This window comes from Simochromis diagramma, unplaced genomic scaffold (genome assembly GCF_900408965.1).
Source record: "Simochromis diagramma unplaced genomic scaffold, fSimDia1.1 OVJJ01000344.1, whole genome shotgun sequence".
Lineage (NCBI taxonomy): Eukaryota > Metazoa > Chordata > Actinopteri > Cichliformes > Cichlidae > Simochromis > Simochromis diagramma.
In genome coordinates this window covers 13,529,055-13,555,583 of record NW_024387375.1, presented here as the reverse complement: position 1 = coordinate 13,555,583, position 26,529 = coordinate 13,529,055, and the positions used below count along the sequence as shown (strand labels likewise).

General features: G+C 44.0%; 1 protein-coding gene and 1 long non-coding RNA gene across 4 annotated transcripts; both read right to left on the bottom strand.

Annotated features, from left to right (window-relative positions):
- Nucleotides 1-6,398: 6,398 nt before the first annotated feature.
- Nucleotides 6,399-25,876, bottom strand: LOC120719494 (TCDD-inducible poly(ADP-ribose) polymerase). Of its 3 annotated transcripts, none has more exons than XM_040008696.1 (7): nt 25,579-25,876; nt 23,511-24,554; nt 15,777-15,966; nt 15,320-15,507; nt 10,666-11,016; nt 9,079-9,336; nt 6,399-8,005 (listed from the first exon to the last, which is right to left on the bottom strand). In XM_040008696.1, the coding sequence occupies exons 2-7, from the start codon at nt 24,527-24,529 to the stop codon at nt 7,816-7,818; spliced, it is 2,196 nt and encodes a 731-aa protein (XP_039864630.1). In that variant the 5' UTR covers nt 24,530-24,554; nt 25,579-25,876; the 3' UTR covers nt 6,399-7,815. The 3 variants fall into 3 exon arrangements, with proteins under 3 accessions (XP_039864630.1, XP_039864631.1, XP_039864629.1); XM_040008697.1 differs by lacking the exon at nt 25,579-25,876 and adding an exon at nt 24,970-25,475; XM_040008695.1 differs by lacking the exon at nt 25,579-25,876 and having other exon boundaries at nt 23,511-24,963.
- Nucleotides 17,803-21,996, bottom strand: LOC120719496. The gene is made up of 2 exons (XR_005692708.1): nt 20,498-21,996; nt 17,803-20,228 (listed from the first exon to the last, which is right to left on the bottom strand). It is a non-coding gene; the product is annotated as an uncharacterized LOC120719496 (long non-coding RNA).
- Nucleotides 25,877-26,529: the final 653 nt, after the last annotated feature.

The window sequence follows — 26,529 nt, the reverse complement described above, 5'->3', positions numbered from 1 at the left end:
CTGCCCCTCCTCCTCGCTGGACTGAACCCCAATTAGATAAACGGGAGCTGACAGCAGGACTGGTGGAGCCAGTGAGATACGGTGGAGGATGATAAAAGAAGGAAAAGGGAAAAGGCAGATAGAGTTGGACAGAAAAGGAGCAAGCCTTGATGTTGTATCTGCTCTGATTAACAGCGAAGAAGCTGAAGAGGCAGTAATTTTATTTAGGTCAGGTGGCTTTTTTTGCATTTGTTTGGCCCTTTTGTGCATCATCGTCAATTCGCACAGGAAAGACGGCTGACATTATAGCATATACCTAAAAGGCCACTTCTCGGCATAATCAAAAGTGTTTACTGCTACTTCTTGTTTTGTTTTTGGGTCTTTGGGAAAGTTTCATCTTCACTCTTATGAGAGACGATGGTTTGTATAGCAGCTCCACTTATTAAATGTTGTACACTAAAAGGAAGTAATGTAACAGAGAAAAAATGAGCAAAGAAAACAAGTGGTGGAGATGATTATAAAAACGCTTAAAACAGAGAAAAAGAGGCACTAAAAAGACAGAAATGATTACTGAGTCAATGAACTCCCCCTCTGATTTAACCACGACAGCATACATCTGCACATGCACATCCAAATTCTTTCTGCGGTCGTGTAAAATGCTGCCTAAAGCTCAGCCTCAGGCTGGGCCTTAAAGGTCACGATCTCTACGCTGCTCTCGAAGGTCGCACAAAGTTCATGACACAGGCCCGACCATATTTGGCTGCTCGCTCTCTTAAAGGCTTAGAAGTGAAATTTGAAATGATAGAGAGGGAGGAGGAAGAAAAAAAAATCTGGAAAGCTGGAATGTTCATTGGTTGCAGCTGGGCATCGCTGGAGCAATATGAACCTGGGTTTAAAGCAGGAAGTGAGAGCGTGCACGTCTGTGCGTCTGCAGATCTGTGTGCATACATATGTGCACGCATGTCAGCATGTTTGTGCAGCATGCGTGTGAAAGAAGAGTTATGAGATATCGTGCTAATACGACGCGAAAAGTAGACTTTTCCAAATACATACAGTCTGTGTGAAAGAAACATGGCTGCGTGTCTGCACGCATGGCAGCATGTGTGCGGATGACTGAGATATTAGAGCAATATAACAAAGCTTAAGCCAGAAGTATGAGGTTACAGGTCCATGGTTTTTGCTGTGGATACCAGAAAGCTAGACAAGAGACAAAGGGACTCTTATAGACATAGTAACGCTTTACCCACCCGAGTGTTGTTTTGACCTCACCAGTGACTCGATCACTGATCATTTTAGACCACTTTTGTCATTCAGTGTTTTTTCTTTCATTTTACTACTTTCTACATTGTAGGTACACACTGAAGATATCAAATATATGAAGCGACATATATGGAATTATGTAGCAAAGAAAAAAAAGATAGATAACTCTAAATATATCATATTTTATATTCCTGAAAGTAGCCACCCTTTGCTTTGTTGACAGTGCTGCCTTCTCTCAATGATCTTCATGATGTAGTCACTTGAAATGGTTTTCACTTCACAGATTGGAACCATCAGTTGTGTTGTGCAGAAGTCAGGTTGGTACAAAGCTGACAGCCCTATTTATCAACTGTCAGAATTCATATTATGGCAAGAACCAATCAGATAAGTAAAAAGATACGACAGTCCATCATTACTTTAAGAACTGAAGGTTAGTCAGTCCAGAAAATTGCTAAAACTTTGAATGTTTTCAGAAAAACATGTTAAAAACCATCAAGCCACGACAAAACTGGAAGCATGCTCAATCATCCAGGTAAGTAAATCCCCAAAAGCTGATTCTGTTCATCTGAACGTAACGTTTTCAGTGGGAGAAACTGGAAGACCAAGAGTCACCTCTGCTGCTGAGGATAAATTCATCTGAGTCACCAGCCTCAGAAATCACAAGTTAACACCACTTCAGATTAGAGCCCAGGAAAAATACCACACAGAGCCCGAGTAGCAGACACATCTCTACATCAACTGTTCAGAGGAGAGTGTGTGAATCACACCTTTATGGTCAAATAGCTGCTAAGAAACCACTATTAAGGAAAAACAACAAACAGAAGAGATTTATTTGGGCCAAGAAACACAAGGAATAGACCAGTGGGAATCTGTGCTTTGGTCAGATTAGTCCAAATTTGAGATCTTTGGTTCCACCCACCGTGTCTTTGTGTGACGGATGGTCTCTACATGCATGGTTTCCACCTTGAAGCATGGACCTGTGATGGTGTAGGGGTGCTTTGCTGGTGACCTGTTGGGAATTTATTCAAAATTGAAGGCATATTGAAGGCATACTATGGTTACCACAGCATCCTGCGGTCACATCCAGTTTGTGTTTAGTTGGACCAGCTCGTGCTCATATCATCATCTGACTGTTTGGGTTTTCTTTATTTGGTCTGTATTACTGTACGGTCTTTACTTTACAGTATAAAGCTACCAGAGACAACTGTTCTTGTACTATGGCACTATATAAATAAAACTGAATAGAATAAAAAATGGCTGTGACAGTTATTGAATGCTGCGAGAAAGCAAAATACACAGTTTCAGCTCTAAAATTCTTGAGTCAAATGCAGATGTTACGTCTGAAACTGCATCTCACACGAAGAAATAACTGCCTGCTTTGTTACACAGCCCGCAGCAGATCAAACGTGCCATTGTTCTGCTGCTTGTCTTGGTTACATTGTCGTCTATAAGATGATAAAATAAGACAACGAGTAAAATGCAAGCCCCGACTGTAAAACCAGCAAAGGCAATTTTACATGCACACTGCTACATGTTACAAATCAGTTTGGGAGTGTTTACTGTCTCATTTCTTTACAAAGAAAAGCCCTTTTTGCCCACTGAATAATTTAGACTGGAAAATTTAATGAGCTGGAATCAAACTGATGCCTGTGTGTGTGTGTCTTTGTGTATGTCTGCTTGTGTGTGTGTGTGTGTGTGTAGGTGCACATTTGAAGCTAATGTACAATGAGACCCAAATGAATTATAAATCCATCCAAATTGATTTGGATCTGTTTTAGAAGCCCAGTCTCCATTCAGTCTTACTTTAAATGAGCAAGCAACATTAAGACATAAACACACACACACACACACAGCATGAAGCAACACACTCCTTTGAATAATTCAAAGTTCTGTCGTTGTTCTTATGATGGCTATACTTTATCTTTCTCTCACACAGACCGAGTCCTGTTTGTGTTTCCGCAGCCTCATCTCTCCTCTGTCCCTCTTCCATTTTTTTTATTCTGCTCTCACACATCCCTTGTCTCTCTCATCTCGTCTCTCCTCTCATCCCCTATCTTCATCTACTCCTGCACTCCCCCTCCCCCTCCTTTCGTCTGTCCTCTCCTAACCCCAGCAGCCAGCAGGTCTACAGAGTAGTGCTCTCTGTGTGCCAGCAGCAATTCCTGGAGGGCAGTCAGGCAAACAAACCCAGGCAGTGCCCACTGCATGACTCACAGAGATACAGAGACAGAGCGAGAGGAAAGGGGTAGAATCATTAAGATGAGAGAGCAAAAAGATATGAAGCTGTTAAGAGGCGATGAGAGGGAACAGAAGGAGATTGGGGGTAAAAAAAAAAAGTGTTGAGAGTGCAAAAGGCGGTAAGGGAGATTAAGAGTGGGAGAGGAAAGACACGTAGAGAGAGTGGGAGATGGGGGCAAATGGAGGGCAACCTGCGCGATCTCGCATGCACATGAGAAGAGCGGGCACGCAGCTCAGCGAGGAGGCTCGAAGAGAGCGCGTAAAAGAAGTCCTTCTCCTCCTCCCCCCACCTCTCTCTCTCCACGTCCCCTCCTTTCACTCAGTCTCTCCAATTGATCTCTCTTCTGCCAAAAAGTGAAGCCCAGCGCGACAGTCTTACATGAGCTGCCTGAACCCGAGCGCAGGGCCGAGACAGAAGGATGCACTTAGAGAGAGACAAAGCAGATGAAAGTTAAAGGTTGCTGCTGATAGATGAGGATAGCCACATCAGGATAGCTGGGACGCTCGCAGATAGCCTGTCAATTACTGCGTATCAAATGTTACTGACAGATAGATGGGAGCCTATCTCAGCTGTCACACAACGAGAGGCAGGGTGCATCCTGGACAGGTTGCCAATCTGGCACCAATTAACCTAACTCCACACAGAAAGGGCCTGGGAGGATGCTGGATTCAAACCCAGGACTTCTGATTACTAACCTCTGCACCACCGTCCTGCCCCATATTACCCAGAGACCGTATCTAGATCCTGACTGGCAAAATACCAGCACTGATTGTGTTTGCTATATGTTGAAACACACACTTTCAAACACTCTTCAGGTTTAATGTGCTGAAGAGAAAGACACTGGATATATATACAGTATAAATGTCCACCAATGGCCTAAATGGTAGCACTGGAAACAAATACAACTCACAAACAAGTCCGAAACACCAACAGATGAGATAAATAGATACGGAGAGATATTCTGTGAGCGATTTCTAGGATTTTGGGATTGATCCTCGCCTCTGCCAACCTCCTTCTGGACTGCATTAGACATGGTGCTTAGATAATACACTTGTGGGGATGAGGGGAAGGAGATCCAGGGAAGGTGGAGACAGAGAGACCTGAGCATAGGAGATTTTTGTTTTCTGAGTTACTGCACCAACAGAATCCACCATTGAGGACACTGAAAACTCTGACTTACTTTATTATAAATCGCAGAGGCGGTTTATAATAAATGATTTACAACTACACAATTAAATGTTCATCTATAATTTAATGATAGTGGCCAATTAAATTTTTCACCTGGAGTTCATACACTCTGTCGGTTAAACTTTAATGCAGACTTCTGACCAGTTGCATAATAGAAAACACTTGGCAGTCTGCTTCAGCTACAATCTCAAGTAGACGTGCCCTTAAGGAGGACTAATTATGTTCATTTCCAGCTCCATATTTTTATTTGCTAGATTAGCTGTGGTTCCAAGTTCAAAACAAACCTTATTGATCTTATAGGGCACCTTTGTGCAGAGCCTTTGCTACTTGTCTGACTGAAGCAAGCTGTTCCAGCTCCTCCTCTTTTGTGATCGGCTGCCCCTCATTGGCAGGTTTGAAAAGCAAATAGATGTGGATGCTGTGGACCAGATGAACATAACTACATTCATATTTTATCGAGCCGACAGCAGAAAAATAATGGTCTGAAACTAAACAGTTAGCTTGTGGCTCACAGGGATTACTTCAAATTGTTGCCATGTTTAAAAGCGCATCCACCAGCGTACGACTGTATAAATATAACAGAATAAAAGCTGCACAGGCCATGTTGTATCTTTAGAAGATAAAACAAATGCTTTTGTCTCAATACATCAAGCCAGTGTTTCTCCATGGCAGTTAGAAGGATTATTGTTGACTTCACTGAACTGAAAAGAAGCTGAAGCATCGTGGATATAAAGCAATGCATTCTGACTTAAGATACAGCGCACTATTAATGAGCCACACTTTGTTTACTGGACTTTAGTGTATTTATAGTAAATCCAGCAACTGCACTTGACTGTCTTTGTATCTTATTTTATTTTCTTTAGACTTTAGAATAGATCTGAGTTTGCTGAAAGTGTCAGCAGTCGTCTTCTGAGCTGAACTGATCGAGCGATGTTCCCATCGCTCCCAGAAGAGCAGTTTAGACATTTTTAGAAGAATGTTGAGTTAGGTGTAACTTCGCAAAGAACCAGTTTTAAATGATATCTTGAGACACTTTGTTACTAGCAGCTGTCACACAAACATATAATTTCTTTAGTTGAATCTATGAAAAACGCCAAACAAAGTTTGACAGGAATTATATTGACAGGAATAAAGTAAAGTATTCTTGCACCAAAAAGCTATTAGCTGAAAACTTGGCACCAGCTACAGGAGATGAGCAGAATCTGAATGTCATGTCAAACAAAGACCCGACACAGGTCCTGTGCGATGCATCTGGCCCTTCAGATGATCCATCTTTTAGAAAAAAAAAAAAAAAAAAAGATGATCCATCTACTGTTCATTGAAGCCTCATCAGAAATGATCTCAGTGGAAGGACAGCTGTCAAGAAGCCCTTCTTAAGGAAGGGAAACTGAGTTAAAAAGCTGAGGTTTCTCAATTTACACAAGAACTGGACTGAAAATCAGTAGCAAAAGATGTGATGCAATGATGCCTTTAAATGTGAAACTTTGGGGTTTTATCCTCAGTATGTAGGGCGGAGGTCTGGACAGCGATAGAGCCATCTGTAAAACACGGTGGAGGCTCTGTCATGGTTTGGGGCTACATTTCTGTCAGGGGTGTTGGAGCGCTTGTTAAAACTGATGTTTTGAATTATACAGATTTTGTTATATACAGAAATATCCAATAAAAACACCATTAGCACAAGTTACTAATGAATGATGCGATTTGAATAAAGCACAGGTTGACCAGTCAGTCATTTTCTCTTTTAGATTCTTTTATTTAACCAATGTTACATTAAACTAACATAAATAAACATTTTTATGAACAAAAGGCACACAGTTCAAATATAAACAAAGAACGCCTGTACACCTTGTCTCAAAAACAAAAAGAAATTCTACCGTCTCTGAGCGACAGAGCAATCCGAGAGAGATGAGTTTCAAGGGGGTTTGTTGACAGAACGCTACAGCGCTGCCGCCGTTGCAGCAGCATTATGTCTCAGCATGACGTACACGCCTCAGCCCCTCAAAGGAGCCTAAGCGGTGGGCACAACAGCTAAAACGGCATCCGGGAGCAGCACTAGCTTCACGTGAATCCTCTGCCATGAGGTTAACAGTATGTGGAAAGTCCCTCTGAAACTCACATCCACCTCTGGTAAGAAGAGGCCACAAAATAAATGTCTGTTAAACTTAAAAGATTCATACACGCAGCACATATACTTGAAAATGGGCCGGAGGCTGGGTAAACACTTTAACAGGAGGGTCAGGGTTTCCAACAGCTTCTCTGTGGAAGCCTCTGATTGGTCTGTTGCCGCTTCCTCAAAATAATAATGTGGCCAGGTGGTCATTCACAGTACTGAGAGGACGCCAACTGTCTACTACAGCGTTTGTCCAGTGGGAACCACGATCATGTACAAGTCAAAATTACCCAATTAAATTTATTTATTTATATAAGCGCAGGTTCAGAACAACAGTCATCCCAAAGGCGCTTTATAATGTAAGGTAAGGACCCCACAGTATTACAGAGAGAAACCCAACAGGCTCTCGTCAGCAAGCACTTGGCAACAGCGGGGTGGAAGAACTCCCTTTTAACAGGAAGGGACCTCCATCAGAAGCAGGCTCAAGGAGGGGCAGCCAGGCTAGGCTAAGTGTGGGGGTGCGGGGCTAGATTGGGTTTTACCTGCATCTGCTCCAAATAAGTACATTTCCTCTTTTTCCAAAGTGACGATAATCACTTGTCCACAGCAGACAAAGTGTGCTATACGAGTCCACTCAAGTCTGTTGCAGCTGTTTTCAGTTGTCATCCACCTCTGAACAGTAGATTAAAACAGGTGTGTCCTTTGCTAGTCCAGTTTTGTCCAGATGAATCCGGTCTGTTATTCCTTGATGCAGTCCAGGCTAGGTGGACACAGCTGACTACAGACCGGGAACACCGAGTATTTGCAAACATTTTTTAGTCTGTTTCGACTGGTTTCACCTTCAGTTGGATTAAATTTAGTGTAACAAACCGATTACAATAGAGTCTGTTAAACCAAAGTGGACATATACTTTCTTTTTAATTGGTCTTAATTGTTATTTTAAAAGTGGCTGTAGATGAGTAGATCCACTCATCTACAACCTGAACAGACTCTGCACATTAAGTGTTTGCAAATACAGACACCGCGTTGCAATCTTGGCTCAGACAGCGACTGTACTGGGCACCTCCTCATAGTGAATGATGAAGTAAGGGTAGCTCTGGTCATCATTGAAGATGACAAAGATCTGGGGGTCCATCCAGTTGTCCACGCAGGAGTCATAGAGGTCGCTAGAGGCGTCACGAGGGTTGATAGGTGGAGGCCGTCGCATAGAGGGATTTCCTACAGTATACCTGTGTGAAAACAAAGAGGACAACAGAAAAGCTCAGTTAAGGAGCTGGGACTCTGGAGATACAAGATAATAATTTACCACACAGAAATCTAAATTTCAAGATTACAAGACTGCCGTATCTTTCGCCACACTTCATATAATATAGCATGTAGCGACAGTATGAAATGAAACTGTGCACTGTAGGCGGGTTGTTTTTCCTCGCTTAAATATTCATGTCAATCCCCAAAGACCCGTCATCCATCAGTCTCTGTGCTGCTTATTCGGGGATCATAAATAAGACAAAGGCAGCGGGTAGAGACGTGGAGTCTGTGTTGCTGTTCGGGTCTGACGCTTATGCCGTGGAACAGATTGGACCCAGGTTTACAGACAGAGTGTTGTTCCTAAACCGCCACACAATCCCCTGGGTGCACCACACACTCTCTGCTGCAGCAAAACAAAGCCGGCAACGTACGATGGGCACAGCCAAATCAGCTGTTTTACATGTGTGGCTCTACATTTGACTTGCATTTTAAAAGGAATTTGTGTAGCATGACGATAGTATGACATGAAAGATGGTTTATGGAAAAGAACCTCCGGTTTCTCACGATCCAAATTGATGCCGATGTGTTCTGTAAATCGAAATGTAGAAGTACTCGAGCGTTTGCGAGAGACGGGGGTCAAAAAGGAAAAGTTGTTTATGCAGAGCCGTGCACTGGAGGGAACATACTTGTCAAACACTGCAAACGGTTCATTAGGGACGCTAAACCGCGCAAGCCAGCGATAAACCCAGGACACATAAGGCCTTGATTTAGCATTTACCAAACTATGTTCTTTCCGACCTCCTCTAAACCAAAGCAGATTTACATCTAGCTAAGATGTAAACGGGGAACAATTAAACAAAGCAAAGCACTGTGAGTGGTATAAGTGGGGGCCATTGCTTTAGAGGCACACAAATCACACGATTAAGCCAATATATTCCCAGCAATTTAACCTAAATGACATGTTATTTTTCCCCCTCCAGATAAATAAAACTCCACCCATAACCGGAGATGTTTTCTTATCAGTGTCCACACAAGCATGCACGCACACACCTACCTTCCAGTGAGGACTTTGGCCAGGAACATGCAGTGGACTCCTTTCGGCGAGCGTTTGGAGAAGTTGTGCGAGTAGACAGCTTTACGGGCAAAGTAGGATCCCTGTCCGAACATGGTGGCGTGTTTGCCACAGACTCGGGGGTCGAAGTTGTGCTTGCAGATGCCCTCCACCACGTCGGCCGAGGTGCCGTGGAAGAGGTGACGCTCGCTCAGCTGCCGGTCCCTCTCCGACATGCGCCGCGACATGTACTCCTTCTTCCTGTTGGAGCAGAGGAGGCGAAAGGGGATTTGTCAGCGATTCATTCATTTCAGAAAATAACACACAGACTGTATTGATGAGAAAATACGACTTAACACTAACTGTGACCACAACCTTGCTTGCACCGAAACTGTGGAAAAACACAGCCCTAAATCTGGTTCTTGCGCAACGATCGGTACAGCGACGCTGTAACGCACTGCTCATTTTGAAAGTGTTTCAGGCCAGAAAGGCTGTGACCCTGGCATGACCTCCCATGATCTCTCAGCTTGTTAGTGACACACATCCAAGCGCGCACACACACACACACACAAACACACGCACATTTAATTTCCAAATTTAGAAAAGAGGTGATAAACGCTCTCTTTTCACATGAACATTTCACAAGTCATTTGCGTGCAAATACACACACACGCACAAACAGACAAGCAAACAAGCAGTTATGGGTTTCCTGTCATAACCAGAGTGTGGGAAGAGGAACTCTACCGACATTCAGAGGGGGGGGCAACACTTTCAAATTCAGTGACACGCACGCACAGAAACACACACCTTCAGTCATTTTGAAACCGTGTGGTACCCGTGTGGGAGAGTATAACTGTCACAGCTGATAGGCCTTGCCCTGCACTAATCACAGCGGTTAGCCCTGTGTGTTGAAGACAGGAACATCATCATCACCAAACATCTCTCCATCTGCTGTTTTCACACACCACTGCTGACTCGTTCTCACGAAGTCCCACACAGCTGCTCCCATTTGGCCTATTTTCTTTCTTTCTTTCTTACCTCCCCACTCTTTACATTTTTTTACATTAAACCTTTTTTTGATTATCGTTTCAGTCTTAAACGTTTTAGACTTCAATAACAGATATCTGAATAAAAAGGATTAACACCCAGTCTGCACCGCAACAGCGAAGCCTGTGAAACTACCACCGTACTCTGGTGCAACTTCAGCAACACTATGGGTTCATTATATAAAACACAGATCGTTGCTGTTAACATCAATACTTATTTTATGTCCTCAAGTGAGGTCAAATCTCTCGACTGTCAAAACAAGTTTTGAAACTCGTGCCTTTCTCATGACATCGTAGATGTTGATTGATTATTTCAGCAGAGCTGTGCTTGACAACACAACCACACATGCATCAAATTCGGATGCCACAGCTTTCCCACAAAGCATGAAAAAAAAAAAAAAGAAGCTACATGCAAAAGAAATTAATACATGCAACCCTGCCAGCACACTTACTGACAGAAAAGTTTCCTGGTGTCATGGTTAAAGTTTGTAGGAATTATACATGATTAAAAGACATCTCTATAATAATCTGCTTCTCCTCTCACCTCTTATACTTCTCCCATAGGAAGGGGTTCTGCACACGTAGGATCTTGATGATCCTGAACTTGGTCTCCGAAACCGTCTTGTGGAACAGGCTGTACACCGTCCTGTAGCTGCGGTCTTCGCGGGAAACCGGCACCCGAAGGAAGTCCTGGCTCATGGTCATCGGCAACCACGTTTCAGGAAAAAGGCTGGGTGGGTTGGTGGTAGTTGGCGAGAGGGGATATGACGCAGGAAGGTCCATGGACAAAGAGGAGGAGGATGATGATAATGAGGAGGAGGAAGAGGATGATGAGCAGGATGAGGAAGAGGACGACGAACAGCTGAGAGGAGATAGAGAGAGGCCGCTCAAAGTCCTAAAACGAAAGAAAGAAATTAAAGCGTTAGATTTCTGACAGTAGTGTAAGAAATATCATTAATGGTTACTTATTTCCTATGTTAATAGCATATTTAGGGCATATACTGCACATTATATAGACAAATATATTTATATTCAGGACAAACCAAGCTACTGACAACAGGCTGTTTGATTATCAAACTGAATGGGATAAAAGACATTTTATGAATTTGCAAGTTGCTTGATCAGACAAAACAAACATTTATACACATCAGTTTTGGCTCTGGGAAGTTGTGATGAGGTTTATATGAAAAATATTCAGTGCAGCTCGAATTTCTATACTCAGATCTGCAGGCAAAGGGACGTTTTCGGTTTGTAGCCTGAGTACTACCGACCAATCACATATAAGAAAGCAGCTGTAGCTGTATGCTAATTCTGTCACCTTGAATAAAGTATGATTCATTTCATTTTACATGCAATATAAAGTCATTAAAAATGTTACTAGGAAGTATTATGTAAGTTAGGACTAATTAGAGGGCAGTGAGATGATCTTACTCGCATGCAATCTTATAAATAACTAGACTACGCAATTTCTGGAGAAACTGTGGTGGAATTGTTGCTATGAGTGGACTCAATCTGTAGCTTGACTTCAGTGCAGCTAAAAAGCCAGAGATAAAGGGGTTGGCTAACAGAGTTGAAGAGAGATGGCTCATAAACACAAGTGTACTGTACCTGAGATAGCAGCTACCTGATACATAATGGGATTACTCTGAGTGATCATAATAATTTCTGCCATACTGGTTTTGTATTCAAAGTGTAGTCACCCTCACTGTTCAGGGACATTTACCCTGCTGTAGTAAAGCTGTCCCTCCGCAGTACGCAATCATTTTGTGCGTGGGAAAATATTTACAGTTAAAAAAATAAAAAATAAAAATGATTTCTGAAAAGTGTGTTGATGAGGATTACATACGTAATATAGACAAAAAAGTGTCACCCTGAAAAACATCCCACACTGTACTTGAACCCTCGACCTTCAACATACAAGGGACAGAGTGAGAGGTAACTTAGCCCCTAAGCCACTGAGGAACGTGTGACACAGGAGGGGCTCTCACCAACTTCAATTGTTTTGAAGTATGGTCTGTTTACAAAAAAAAAAAAAAAGACAACAACAAAAAATATCAATAAACTGCTCATAGTTGAGAATCCGCATTATGAAAAGGCCTCCACACGATGCTCAGAAAGACCGGACAACTGTGACTGGATCAGAAGCGCCGATTACTCTGATCAAGTGTGCTTCACAGAGGGATGATAGCTGCTGCCCTTTATTGAAACCTCATCTCTTTTCATCTGCCTTTATCCATGCCTGCTGAAGGTCAGTGAGAGCAGCTTTGGAGGAATTTACAGCAACCAAACCATCACCTAATGGCACCCCAGCACACTCCCCATCTCTCCACCTTCCTATAGCTGTGCTCCCATATGCCTAGAATCAATACCCCCCCTCCCCCCCCCCCCATACACACACCCAAAAATCCCCAAGAGTGAAACAAAACTGCCCGCCTGCCTGCCGCAGTGGACTAGCATTTCCACGAGCGCGCTCTCTAAAAATCATCTGCCACCGACTGTCAACAATGACATCACCGCACAGGGGAGCGGAGCAGCTCCTCAGCAGCCGTCAGCCATCACCGACCAAACAAAACAACAGGACTGCGCGAAAATGAAACCCAGACACCAAACAAGACAACAGGGAGGCGAAGTGAAGCAGAGACAGGAGCGAGAACAAGACACGAGGGGGGGAAAATAAAATGCCCATTGTGGAGCTGTCAAAAAGTGACAAAAAAAGAAAACTATTACGTCTGGCATTTGAGTCGGTAACAGTAGTTTGGCTGTCAAGTTATCGCCCTCCAAGTGTAAATGCTGTTAGTGCTATCAGCCATAAGAAAGTGAGTGTGTGTGTGTGTGTGTGTGCGCGTTGTCAGGAGACTGTGATCAGAGTGACTCTAAGTCTGTGCGACAGTTTTTCTCATCTCCTTTCTCTCTCTCTCTCTCTCGCTTATCTTGTCTGTCCGGTCTCGATCTCTCCCCCCTCCTCCCTGAAATCGATGTCTCTATTCCCTGTGTGCTTTGAAGAGATCACAGACAGCCTGCTGCAGAAAACAAGTGTGAAATGAAAAGGGACAGATAACACGAGAATGATGGACTTGGGGGAGAGAAAAGAGTGAGGAAAAAAAGAAAAGGAGGAAGATTAGGGGCAGATAACAAGGGAGGGAGAGAGGGGAGGAGATGGCTGAAAATAACACCGGCAGAGCAGAAAGAGATGACAGAAGGAAGGTGGGGGGAGAGCGGTGGGGAGGGGAGTGAGGGGGGAGAGTGCCAATCAAGCTAATGACCTCAACCTCCAAGCCCAAGCACAGATTGTTCCTGATAGACACACACACACACACACACACAGACACACACACACCAACAAACAGTTTCAGGTCACTCGAAAGGACACCGGACGGACTGACAGCCATTCCTTTACACAAACAAAATTCCCATTTTATTGGATCGCCTGGCTAGAAGCTTTTTTTTTTTTTTTTGGTGCCCATTGTGTGACTGTGATCAGATAAAGTAATTAACTGAAGCTCTCACACACACCAAATGGATGACAACGTCCCATAACAAGTCACTCAATCCAAATTCCAGCTCCCCACAGGAACATTTCACACTCCTTCACTCACCAACTCCACTCTGCTGTGCACCCAGTCTGGAAACCATTTAGACCTCATTCACTTCCTCAGCTGTGCTCTGCGTCTCCCTCCTTCTCCCTCTCTCTCTCTCTCTCTTTTCCTTCTCTCCTTTTCTCCCTCCATCTCCTGCTCTCCATTTTGTCTTCCCCTGCCTGTCAGGGCCCCGGTAGGAACAGCTCGTTCTAGCGTTCGCTCTGTGTGGGAAACTGGCAGGACACCGCTACAGCAGCCTGCTCGGCAAAGGAAGTGAAAGATTCTGCAAATGGGGTGAAATGACTCCACTTGTTTCCAATCTGGTATCACTTGTTTCAAAAATAAGACCCGAGTGCTGCGAGCCAGATCACTTCACTGCTATAAGGACAGGAAGTTGACTGAGCTAAAGAAAGAATTTTTTTTTTTTTTTAAAAAAGAAAAGAGGGGAAAGAAACGCATTAGAAAAGGTTCGCTAGATCTGGAGTGCTAATGTTTTGCTTCTTTTCACCCTTTCCTTGATTTCTGCCTCTGCCCCGTCTCTCGACTTGACTCGTCTGTTCTCGTTCGCCTCCTTTATCTCATTTTCCCGTCCATCTGCTTCGCTCTGCACAGGACATCTCCCCGTGTCCCAGTGACTCTGTTTGACGTGCCAAAAATCTGTGCCGTGGTAAGTGGTAAAGATGGGGTTTGAGTTTAGCTCAGGCTGCCAGTGTGCAGCAGAAAAGATAAAACGTGAATACAGTGTTCAGTATTCAACGCTGACTGTGACATTAACATCATGTACCGACCTCTGTGTGCCTGCAGTGTCTTCAAACTACAAATTCAGGATGCTCAGAGAACACAGAGAGCCACAAGAAGATGGCGTGTCAGATACTCAAGAATCAACTTTGTGTGCGAGTGACTTTGCACATGTTGCCAGGGACTTTTTTTTTGTGTTGAACGTAGAACTTTGTTCTAAAAGTCAGTGTTGCTTCATGTGCAAAATACTAAATGTTCTCTGATCTAAGTGCTAAACGATTTAGACAGCTCTGTTGGAAAGTACAAAGGCAAGCCAGCAGGGAAAAACAGAAAAGCAAGGCTATTAATCTAGTTAATGACTGCTACCTTTCAAATGAGAACTGCTACTATTAATTAGTACCAATACTAAGCTCTGGAAAAAGTCGTTTTCTGGCATTACTTACTATAAGGCTGGGTGTATCTTGGCAATAGTCATTATGTGATTAACAGCTTTGGCCTCAGATGCAGTCCTTTATTTAAAGTCTGCATCACAACAACCGTCACATTAGGTAGTTCAGAACAGCCACCATACTGGGTGTATCACTCCGCCCAATCTAAACTAAGCCTAATGCCAGCGCAGAGTACAATACAGTTCCTATGAATACAGTAACACGTTCACAAAAACGAGTCTCTGCTTACATTACTGCAAGCGATGCTCTGAGAACAAATCCACTAAGTCACTGTGGAGACATCTCAGCTGTGTTGTCGTTTATCTACTCGAGCCATGTCTTCACCATGGCCAAAACCTCAACCTCTGGATCCAGCTTTAGCTCTATTAGTGCTCACCTCCTAACCACAAAAGCAAAGCTGTAGTTAGATCTAATATCAGCCATGTTTACTTACTGTAGGTGTGGTGTGAGAATCACGGAGGACATGAACATGGGCCGCTTCTTGATCTGACGTCGGAATCCGAAGACTGCGTTCTGCTGGAAGCCCTCCCTGATGTTGAGGATATACTGGTTCTGGAGCGTAATGAACCTCACCTCCTTAAGACCTCTCGAACTCGCCTCCTCTATGAGCTTAACCACAGGCTGTGGAGCAGAAGGAAAGGGAGGGAAAACACATTTGTTTACCATTTTCTGCAGGTAACTTCTGCATTTTTCCATTTTACCTGTAAATCAAATGTGGCCATTGCAAAGACGATAAATAAAAGGTCACACATGGATAAAAAGCTGTTTTTCTAAATCCACCCCATCACTGGACAATTGATTAATGTGGGCGAAGCTAATGTGTCTGGCATCTTGTTCGCAGAGCCTGAATGCACCCGAACACACACAAATAAATGCACCGAATGGCTCACCTCGGAGTATTCCCTCCAGCCAAAATTGTCTCTGCAGTAGTACTTCCACACTGTGTGACAGCTGGGGGTGGGGTTTGGGTTCATCGCAGGCAGGGGTAGAGGGCTGGGGGGGGTGCTCAGTCGTCGGACGCAGTCAAACTCGAGGTCGCACACTCGCATCGTCCCAAAGTCTAGGGCAAACACTCGACCCCTGCAACACAAGGTTTGAAGTCATTAGAATAACTACGTAGCTAAGCGCTGCAGTCAGCAATGCACATTAACCCGGACGGCTAGCACGCAGGGCTGTGGGGTGATGACCTTGTTGTTAAATGGTCACAGTTTATATTTCCATTAGAAGCTGTGCTACAAAGCACGAAGCTGTTGATGGAACGTTAACTTAATCCGTGAGCCCTGGAGCAGGATGATCAAACCTCTACTTAGTCACTTATACTGAGCTGCATAGGGTGTAAATTTAAAGTAAATGACTGACAAATGAAAAACAGAAAGCCATACATGACAACTGTGCTTCAAAGTGCCCTTGAGCAAGTTACTAGGATTAACTTTACTTTGACTTCCCCATGGAACCAGCTCATGGGAACAGCTCTCTCATTATGTACAACGATGGCTGACATTGCTCTCAAATCTTTATAGTAAGTAACCAAATAGCTGCCTAGTAAATTATTATATAAAATATTATATAAAAAGAGGTTAGCCCTTCCAAATCAAAACATCAGTAAACATCAACAAAGAAAATACCAGAACATTTAAAAAAAAAAAAAGTTAACCAAACAAATTTAAAAATGTGAGTTTTTAGTTGTTTTGTTCTGTGTGTGTTTTTTTAAAGAGATCACCGAGTCCACAGATCTAAGGCTCTCAGACTCTGTAGCTCTCTCAGAGGGAGAGAGCTACAGAGTCTGAGAGCCAATGTTGAAAAAGCTGTGTCCTTTTCAGCCTCATATGATACGCAGCCAGCAGGCCCTGATCACATGACCTCAGGGACCTGCTGGGGACATAAGAATGTAAAAGTTCACTGATGTAAGCTGGTGCTTGTCCATCTACAGCTTTAAAAGTCAGAACCACAGTCTTAAAATGAATTCTGTATTCAGTGGCGAGTTAGTGCAGCTGCAGACGATTCGGGGAGTTTTGCTTTGACAAGTGAACAATGAATTACAATAATCTAGACATGATGATAATAATGATAATACTCCAGCCCCTGCTCTAAAGCCTTGCTATTTCGAGTAGCAAACAATCAGGTTAACCTACAGAATAATGATCTAGTAGCTGTAGGTGGTCAGTGAATGCACTTCAGCATAGTACAGTAGAGTTACCATCTGCCAAAAAATAAATAGGGGAAACACATAATCTTCTCACGCCCATACAACCTCGCCTTAACCCCTCTCTGTCCCAACACACGCGGGTCAAAACACTGTTGCGTGCATGTCTGAGTGTGTGCATGTGCATCAGTCGCGCTGCATTAGTCCTCCCTCGAGCCTCCGGCAAATCCTTTCTGGGTCAGACATACCACTTATATAAATGTGGCCAAACACACTGGCGTGCTATGGCAAGGACACACATATACACGATCTATACATATATTTAACACACTAAACATGCACATGACACTACAGCCATAGAAGTGGGCACATTGCATGATGATGTTAATTGTCTCATTGATATTAGTGAGAAGCTAAGTGAATGTAACATGAAAATGTTAGACTGTGTGTGTGTTACTTTAAATAAAGTACACTACACAGTTTAGAGGTTTCCCACTGAAAAACAGAGAAGTGGAGCAGCAGCAGCAGCGCTGAAACCTCCTTATAAGTTCAACAGCCTGAAGCGGTGAAACCTCGTATTATAATGGCCGAAGAGAAAACAAGTCTTCAGTTTCATCCACTAAGTGCAGGTACTGGCTGCTGGGGTTACTGGCAAACACACCAGTGTCTCACAGGAAGGTGATAATGAGAGGTCCCGTCTCGTTTTCTGAAAACTCGCATAAACACTGACTCAAATGGTAGTTACATACCCTAAATTTACATCTGTATTTCTGCAAAGTCATACCGCGAACACATCTCTGGAATAGGAAGTGAAATGAGAGTTCATTTAGAGAGCACGTGCAGAAACAAAACAGTAACTGAAGAGTGAGTCACTGATAATCAGATCACCTGATTACCAGAAACACACAGAGAGAAGGTGCAGATAATCCCTGCGACTTTCTGAATTCTTCTCAACGCAGACGCATTTCAGTTTAAAATGGGAAAAAAACCAAAACAAAAAAAATGAATAGCTGTATTAATGTGAAAATGAAAGGCAGAAATGGAAGAGAAAAACAGAACAACAGTGAAAAAAAAAGGTGCAAGGGAGTGATGATACAAAAATAAATAAATCTGATTTTCACTGATGCTGATCTTTAGTTTCACCCTGTCCTGCACCTGTGTGCTCTCCTGTGACATGTTTTCATGGTATCGGAACAGAATGTTTTTCGCCTGTGACGATATGTAATGATGACACGTGTGTGTGTGTGTGTGTGTGTGTGTGGCTGACTAACAAACCATGCACAAGTGTTATGAGAAAATGAACTTGAGCTTTCCATCCTACCTCACTCATTACCACAGTGTCGTTACTGATATGTTTTCATTTAAAAGCATGCTTGTTATATTTACGCCTCAGGTCTGCACTACTCTGGTCTACTAGGACCTCTAAAAAGCCTGTTTGAAAAGCCTCTGACCCAGTTCTGCCTCCATCTCACTCTACCCCTTCCAACCATGTGTCATGTCATGTGTCCTACTTCACTACATCCATGAACCTCCTGTGAGGTCTTATTTTCCTCCTCCGACCAATATTTCCACCATCTCCACAAACCATCTCAGCCTTGCTTTTTCAACCTTATCATTTCAACATAAAACACTGGTTGGAAATTTTAAAAAAAGGATGTAGCCTCTGTATCTACCTCTCACACATCCTACTCTCTCCCTCCCCGCTGCACATTCAGACAAATACTGGAGTCTCCGGAGTTGATTATTTCCAATCCCTTTCATATAGCCCCTTCCTCCCCATCTAGTTTGCCCCATTTTAAAAATAAAATTCCAGCAGTTAAATTAAGTGAACTGAGATTTGGTAAGACGGCCAATCAAGAGTTGGATAGTGACCCAAAGCACGCCCACTCTAGCAGAGTCAAAGACCATGCTAGAAATGCGGGGCTTCTCCCACTTTTCTCCCAAGGTGCACCCAAAAGGAAAGGAACTTGTACCGAGCAGCTCCCAACACTACAAGCAGGCAAGGCGATGGAAAAAGGACAGCGGCTCCTAAGGAATATGCCTATAGCACACACACCTTCAAACTTTCTCATGACTACACGCCAAAGGACCCACATTCCAACATCAGTCATGCTATTGTGAACATCACACACTGGAGGAACACTCGTCTATGTACGTGCACACACACACATTCTTTGGACAGATTCATGTACGTACACGCAAAACTTCATCCAGTCACGCCCAGATAACTCAGTCAGTCAAGCAAATCTGCTGACGAACACTTCTTTTACACACACACACACAGAACCTTGATGTCATGTGCTAGTGTTATTTCCTTGTATTCACAATCCAGTTATCTATTTAAATAGGCTTCATTTGTTCCTGTTTTTTAGCTTTACAGGCAGCGAACACACAACAAAGTCACACACACGCACACACAGAACAGGAAGAAGTGCACTCGCGTCACCTGCACGTCCTGGATTTTTCCAGTATGAGTGTATCTGTCCACATAATTGAGCTCATAGCTCAGGGTGTCCTCTCTCAGTCCTTTAAGCCTCTCTTTTGAAAATATTAAAGGTGCCCAGCCTATAAAGAATGTGAGGCTTTAAAAAAAGATGAAAAAAGGGGGAAGATAAGCAAATGAGTTTGGAATTTAAATCAACACTTAATTAACACTTGAGGGAGGAGAAGACCAGAGAAAGAAAAACGGTTTGAAATCACGGGGAAAAGGATTCTGCTTGAGAGCACTGGGACATCTCTCCCACCTCTTTGGGGCCCTTCAGGGAAAAGTAAGGAATAAAGAAAAGGAGCGAGACAGAGGAATAAAAGGGAAGAAAATGGGCACGTCAAGGAAATGCAGAAGACAAAAAAATTACATCTGGTGTGGAATTATTATGAACAAAAAAGAATTAAATTAAATAAAAGGAGGTGGAGCTGGAATTAAAAAAAAAAAATAAAAAAAAATGGAGGCAGACTCTTGAGTAATGAGAGGCAGAGCGACACAGACCTCGCCCCTCTGATTCATGGCGTGATCTGTCTGACACATTATATCCACACAAACACACATCCAGTCTGACTATCTTGACACTGCCTCTACTCTCACAAACAAACACAGCTCACTTAGACACAATCATCCTTGATTTTCTGAGATTCATGAAACACATCCAGGTAACACAGAATCCCCTGTGATAGAAACACAAAGACACACTCACACACACACCTTGGTGTCAGGTTGCTCTGTCCTTGGCGCTCAGTGACTCTTTATGCCAGTTAATGACAAGCAAAGCTTTTATCACATGGTTAACCAAAAAAAGGCCTGTCTTCATGACTGACACACACACGCGCACACACACACACACACACAGCAAGATGTCAAGTGCTAAAGTTCCTCCTTAAACAGATATTACAGGAAAAAGTTTGTATTTTGTTGTAAGTAACAGTTGTCACACAATCAGCTTGTAAAGTGAACACTATTCTTCACTCTCTCACACACACACACGGAAGCGATGACTGTGACATTCCTCCTCACTGCTGAGTTCATGACTAAGACGGATTAACTGGACTTCCATTCCTGCTTATCATATGGATGGGATTAACCTGTGTTATGGATCACACACACACACACACACACACACACACACACACACACACACACACACACACACACACACACACACACACACACACACACACACCCTGTAGTAGGCCATGCAAAACATAATCAGATGGAGATATACAAAAGCAGCATTTTCTTTCCTGCCACACACACGCGCGGCCAAAGGCCGAATGGGCCTGCGTCTCCATACCGACGGCAGAGCTTGTTAAGTCATCTGCTCCTCTTTATACTGCTAACGATGTTATCATTTGGCTGCCGTAACCACGGTGACGCCTTCCACCCTGTGTGTGCGTGTGGCTGCTTGCGTGCATGAAAAGACAAGCTGGGTTGCATCTCTAAAGAAAGACGATCAAAAGAGCTCTCACACACACCCAGTGCTACACAAAGCTTTGAGCAGTTGGCTGAATGAGCTGATTTGTGTCGACGCTGCACGGCTAACCGACTTTCCCCCGAGTTTGTGTGTCATCACTCGGCAGGCTGCTCCGCTTTCCGAGCTCCCGACCGATATTAAAGTTTGCCCATAGTGCACATAATCGAATCTGCCAGAGACGAGCTTATTTACGATCTTTACCTGTGGTGTAAATAAAATCTACAATGGCCCACCTTAGAAAAATAAAAAGATCAAAACAAAACAAAAACCCCCCAAAAAAACAAAAACCCAGAAACTGGCCACTGTTTACTTCTTGCAGATAAAAAGCTAAACACCAAGAAAATGACTTATCTGGGATCATGTGAAAATGTTTTACGTTGTGTTTTCATTCAACCATCCACAAACAGTCAAACCTGTTTTAAGGGTCAGGGTTGGAGAATTCCTTTTTAGCCAAACTGAAAATGTATCCTTTGCTACTTGGGTATATTCACTTAAAAAATGGCAAAGATATATTAATAAATTAGCTTTTAACAAAACTCCAGTCATCAGAAGATACACCAGCGTCAGACTAAAAGAGAAAACTGACTGAAATGCCTCAAAGTTGTGTTTTTTTTTTTTTTTTTTTTTTATGTAAAGAAAAACAAAAACAGTCATTACAGGATTATTCATATGATACAGAACTTCCACATATACACATTGAAAATGTGCTGGTAAAAAGTTTTCTGTCGTTTCTGGTTTCCACTGCAGTTTCAGTCAAGTGAGCCAGATGGTCCTGTCTTACTGTATGAGACACACTCAAAAGGCCTCTGAAGAATCTGGGTTGACACCACCAGGTGCATATCCTGTTTGTGGAGCAATATGCTCTTTGCATAGTTTCAGCTGAAAACATGAGTCAACAAGTCAAACACACACACACAAAAGTTGGTGCACACCTCAAAACCTTTGTGTGTGTGTGTGTGTGTGTGTGTGTGTGTGTGTGTGTGTGTGTGTGTGTGTGTGTGTGTGTGTGTGTGTGTGTGTGTGTGTGTGTGTGTGTGTGTGTGAACAGCGTCCACAAAAGCATAAAAAAGAAAGAAAAACACATAGGTGCTTAAAGGGCTTTAAATGTGAGTGGGGGTGTGGATAGGGTTAATGCCTTAAGATTACACTATACTGACATAAAGTGCACTTGTAATTAGATCCACATAATGACATGAAAATGAGGGGAGGCCTCTAACTCGCAAACACTGCAGAAGAGATTGAAAGCTTAGGGTCAAACCTGTGTACAAGTACCCTTTGTGTGTGTGACAGTGTGAATGTACTTGCATACAGTACAGTTTCACAGGAAGCAGTAGATGCTCCTTTGTGTCACCCCAATGGGGGCGAGGGAGAAAAAGACGTTTATCTCCGTCTGCTAAAAGGCGAGCGTGAGAGCACTGCGAGTCACTTTGCTTCCCTGTGCAGTTTATTCGTGCGAGTGTTTGCGTGCCAAGCAATGCGTGTGTGAGTGTGGGTGCGAGTGTACACAGTGACACGCACGCTTATGACCGAGGGAAGAAGAGAAGCTGCCAAGTGCGTCTGTGTCACTGACCGCACAAGGCAGCTGGGGGTCACGCAAGTTCACGGCTTTCTGCAATGAGTGCTATAAAAAAAAAAAAAGAAAGAAAAGAAAAAGCCTCGCTTTTGACGGCTTTCTGGCCAATCACAGATCTGGGTTTGGAAGAAGGGAAGTGCAGGAAATAGATAACCGATATCAGGGCCATGCCTACACAAGGGCGTGATAGCTGTTCAAATAAAGAGATACAGTAAATGCAGGTGACACATTAACTAGAAGGACACACGGACCATGTGCATTATAAAGCTGTGAAAGCAACAGTCAGCATTGTGAGGAGCAGTCACTTGTCTGCAGTCCATCATCCAGGCATGTACAGTACAGCTGTGCAGTGTTTTCAGTTTGTCACCGGTGGCAAAACCAAAGAGGAAACTCAGGTCTACAGTTTCCAACACTCTGAACCAGAAGTGGCTTAGACTATCACTTGCATGCAGCCTATCAGATTACTGCACCATTGTTGCTATGTCACAAATACCCATCGATCTAACACACAGTCCTTTCAGCAGCATGTTCAACACCAAATGGACTGGGGTGGTGGCAGTATTCTCCAATTTCAGCCCCGCTTATACAGAATGAGGATTTGGGTTAAAACTTGAAACGGTTTAATTGTCCACTTATATTGGAAATATTATAATATATATGAAAACAATTGTCAGGAATAAAGAGAAATGCTGAAGGGTGATACTCTTGGGGCATGAATTGTGGTTTCACTTCCTACTTTCAATTGACTGAATGCAAAGTGAATTGTCCCATCACCCACAGACACAGATGGCAAAGATCCAACCAAAAAAAACAAAACAGAAATACTTTGATGCTGCTTCCCTCTGTAGCAGGGGTCCTGTATCTAACCAGGGAGTTTGTAGCACATATGCTACTGATTAACACAGAGTACAGGTTGCAGTAAACACTACAGCAGGATACTTACTGATACTTTAGCCTGACTTGCTCATTGTCAGGGTTGCAGTACAGTCTCTCCAGCTGTTCCTGGGAGTCATCTGCTATGCTCTGCCAGGTCTGGCTGCTGCTCTTGCGGATCTGCCAGTGGTAGGGCAGGACGGTGTGGTGGTGGGCACAGTCATTGCCATAAACGCACAGTCCCTGGAGGAAATCCACACAAATGTCCACTGAGTCTGACTGGTGTGTGTGATATTGGAGCTGAGTGAGCAGCTCAAAAACCAGATCCAGTGAGGCCTCTTCACTTTTGTCCTGAAATAGCACTCCTTTGTCAGGCTGCAGGAGGAGGGGGTCCGAGATTCCAGTGCAGTCTTTGACTGGAAGATTTGTAGCCCCAGAGGTTAGGAGGTCGTTGCTTTTGATTGCCCCCTCCTGGTGTGGAGGAACCTGGGGTGCAACTATGGGAGGTATATCCCTGCTGGGAGCTGTTATTGTCACCGCGCTACCAGACTCCCTGAGGCCCGGTTTCAGCTGGAAGCAGTCGGGGGAAGAATCGCTGATCTTAGGTCGCTCCCCTCGCCGAACAGTCTCATCCAGCTCCGTAGTAGTATCGGCTATTTCCACATCAACGTCCTGGGTGATCAACCCAGGCACACCGGCCCCAGCGGTGGCATTGTCAGCGGTGCCCCGGTCTTTGAGGCACACCTGGCCCAGGCAGTTCTGTTTCACTACAGCCGCTGCGCACAAATTCCCCGGAGTCCGGCCCGGCTGGTTCCTGGGAACAAACACCCCATCCCCGGAGACCAGCGTATCTGTGCTCAGCAAAGTAGTCAGTATAGGATCCTCCAGGGCTCGGTGGAGGCATTTGGCATCCAATTTCCTTTGTTTCTTCTTGAAATAAGGTTTCACCAGAGGGATTTTGTCCGAGAGCCCCACGATCTGTTGCTCCGTGAAATCTTCCCCTTCGTCCATATTCAAACTCACATCCAGGGTGATCCCGGTCGGCACACCATCTGTGGATTTCTGGAGAATGTGCAAAGTTTTGTCCATGAGCTTCTGTGAAAGCCCGTCAGTCCTGGGAGAAGGAGAAGAGAAAGAGGTAGTCATCAAAGACAACACCTATAATCCTTTAAGCCTAGTTTCCAAGGTGAAGTCATCCTAGCGCATAAAGAAATGATTAATAGTCTGTGTCGCTCGGACGAGGTATTAGCCCATATCATAAACTCATCTTTCCTTTCCTGGAAAGGAAAACCCTCACCCTCTATATACCGAAACGAAACCAGTTCACCCCCCTCCCTCCGCAGACCAAAACTGCTCTGGTCCCAGAATGACCCAGCACATGTTACACCACCATCACCATCAACATCATCTGCGGTCATTATAAACCCCAGTCCTTATAGGAATATTACAGGAACAGCCTGTTATACAGAGTCTCGTTAGTGAAGCAGCTTAGTGCAGTCAGCAGGCCAACTGAAGCGGAAAAATATTACCTAATCCTACAGCAGGGAACTTGGGCTCCAGCCTCAGATTAATCATAAAAAAAACGAGAACATATAATTGCAGTGTCTTATGCTTTTTCCTCCTCCTCCTCCTTCTTGTGCCTTTCTTTGGTGTGCTGCTAACGTCATTCCTGCAATTACAGCTGCGTATCCGAACGGGAGCGATAAAATCATCAATGTAACAAAACCTCCCTCTCCCGGGACGGTGTATTTTGATCACGGGAGTCCGATACGCGGCCCCTGCCGTCTACGTGCCGCTCACACGTCGCTGCTCGAGCAACTTTGCACGTACGCTTTACAGCTGACAAATACACACACACACAGTCCCATATATACACACAGAGAGACACACACGGCACCGCAAACGCCGAGCAGCGACAAAAGACAAGCGGGACACCCCGGAGACTTGTTTCAGCGCTCCGCTACACAAACGGCAGCTCTTGTCGTTCTTTAAGCAGAAACACTTGATCAGCAGACCCGGGGCTCTGCGGGCTGTCCGTGTGAGAGAAACACACAGAGAAGCACTGCAGCATGCCCAGCTTCCCCACAGGACAGCCCGCAGAGCCCCGGGTCTCTCACACCGAGGCGACAAAACCCTACCTGCGCGATAATGTCCGCCCCACTCCCCCCCGGTCTCGACGCTCTTTGGTGGGTAAAATCCAGTGCACTCATCGGAGACGCTCCGGGGATAATAGTATCCGTGTCCGGGGCTAGACTGTTGTCCGGTTCGGTTGCTCTCGTCCTTCTGTTGTCCCCGACGCGTTCATACTACGTCTCTATTTCATAGTGTCTCCCTTTCTTTGTATCCTTCTGCCGGATAGGAAAAGGAGACTGAGAACAGAAGAGAGGAACGCACAGCTGTGGCGAGAGACGCTCTAACTGACTGCCCTCTCTCCCATCTTTGCACAACCTGGCCCCGCCCCGTAACCTGTCAGAGGCGGGGTCTCCTCAAAGGAAGGCTGGGCTTCGGCTCGAAGGGAGGCGGGACCGGAAACGCTGCATGAGAGTGTGGGGAAACCTCAGCGACCCCGGAAGTAGGTTTCTAAAAACAAACAAGCATTAACATACTGTTAAAGTTAATTGCAGCTCTTTGATGGAAAAATAATTAAATAATTTAGATGTATCCATTCCAAGTAAAACCAGTAGATTAATGGTTTAGGTAAAAAAAAAACTATATACTATATGAAAAGTGCTTTGGTAGGTTGCTGTAGTGAGTTTTGGAGCTATATTCTAAACCCACAAACCAAAACATTTCTATTTCTCCTTATTTTGCGGTTGTTTTAATTACCACAGCTGTGAAATAGTATTCTCCCTCTTGCTGATTTCACTGATTTCATTCTCTCTTACAGTGTGTGTGTCTTTCTGTCTGTCTGTCTCTTTTCTTCACATTTATCACCCTTACATGTTTTGGATCAACAAACAAATTTATTAAGAGAAAATTAACCTGGCCCCATAAACCTAATAACTGGTTGTGTCAGCAATAACTTTCACAGCAAGAACTGTGATAACTGGCAATGAGTCTTTCACATCTTTTTGGCCCACTCATCTTTG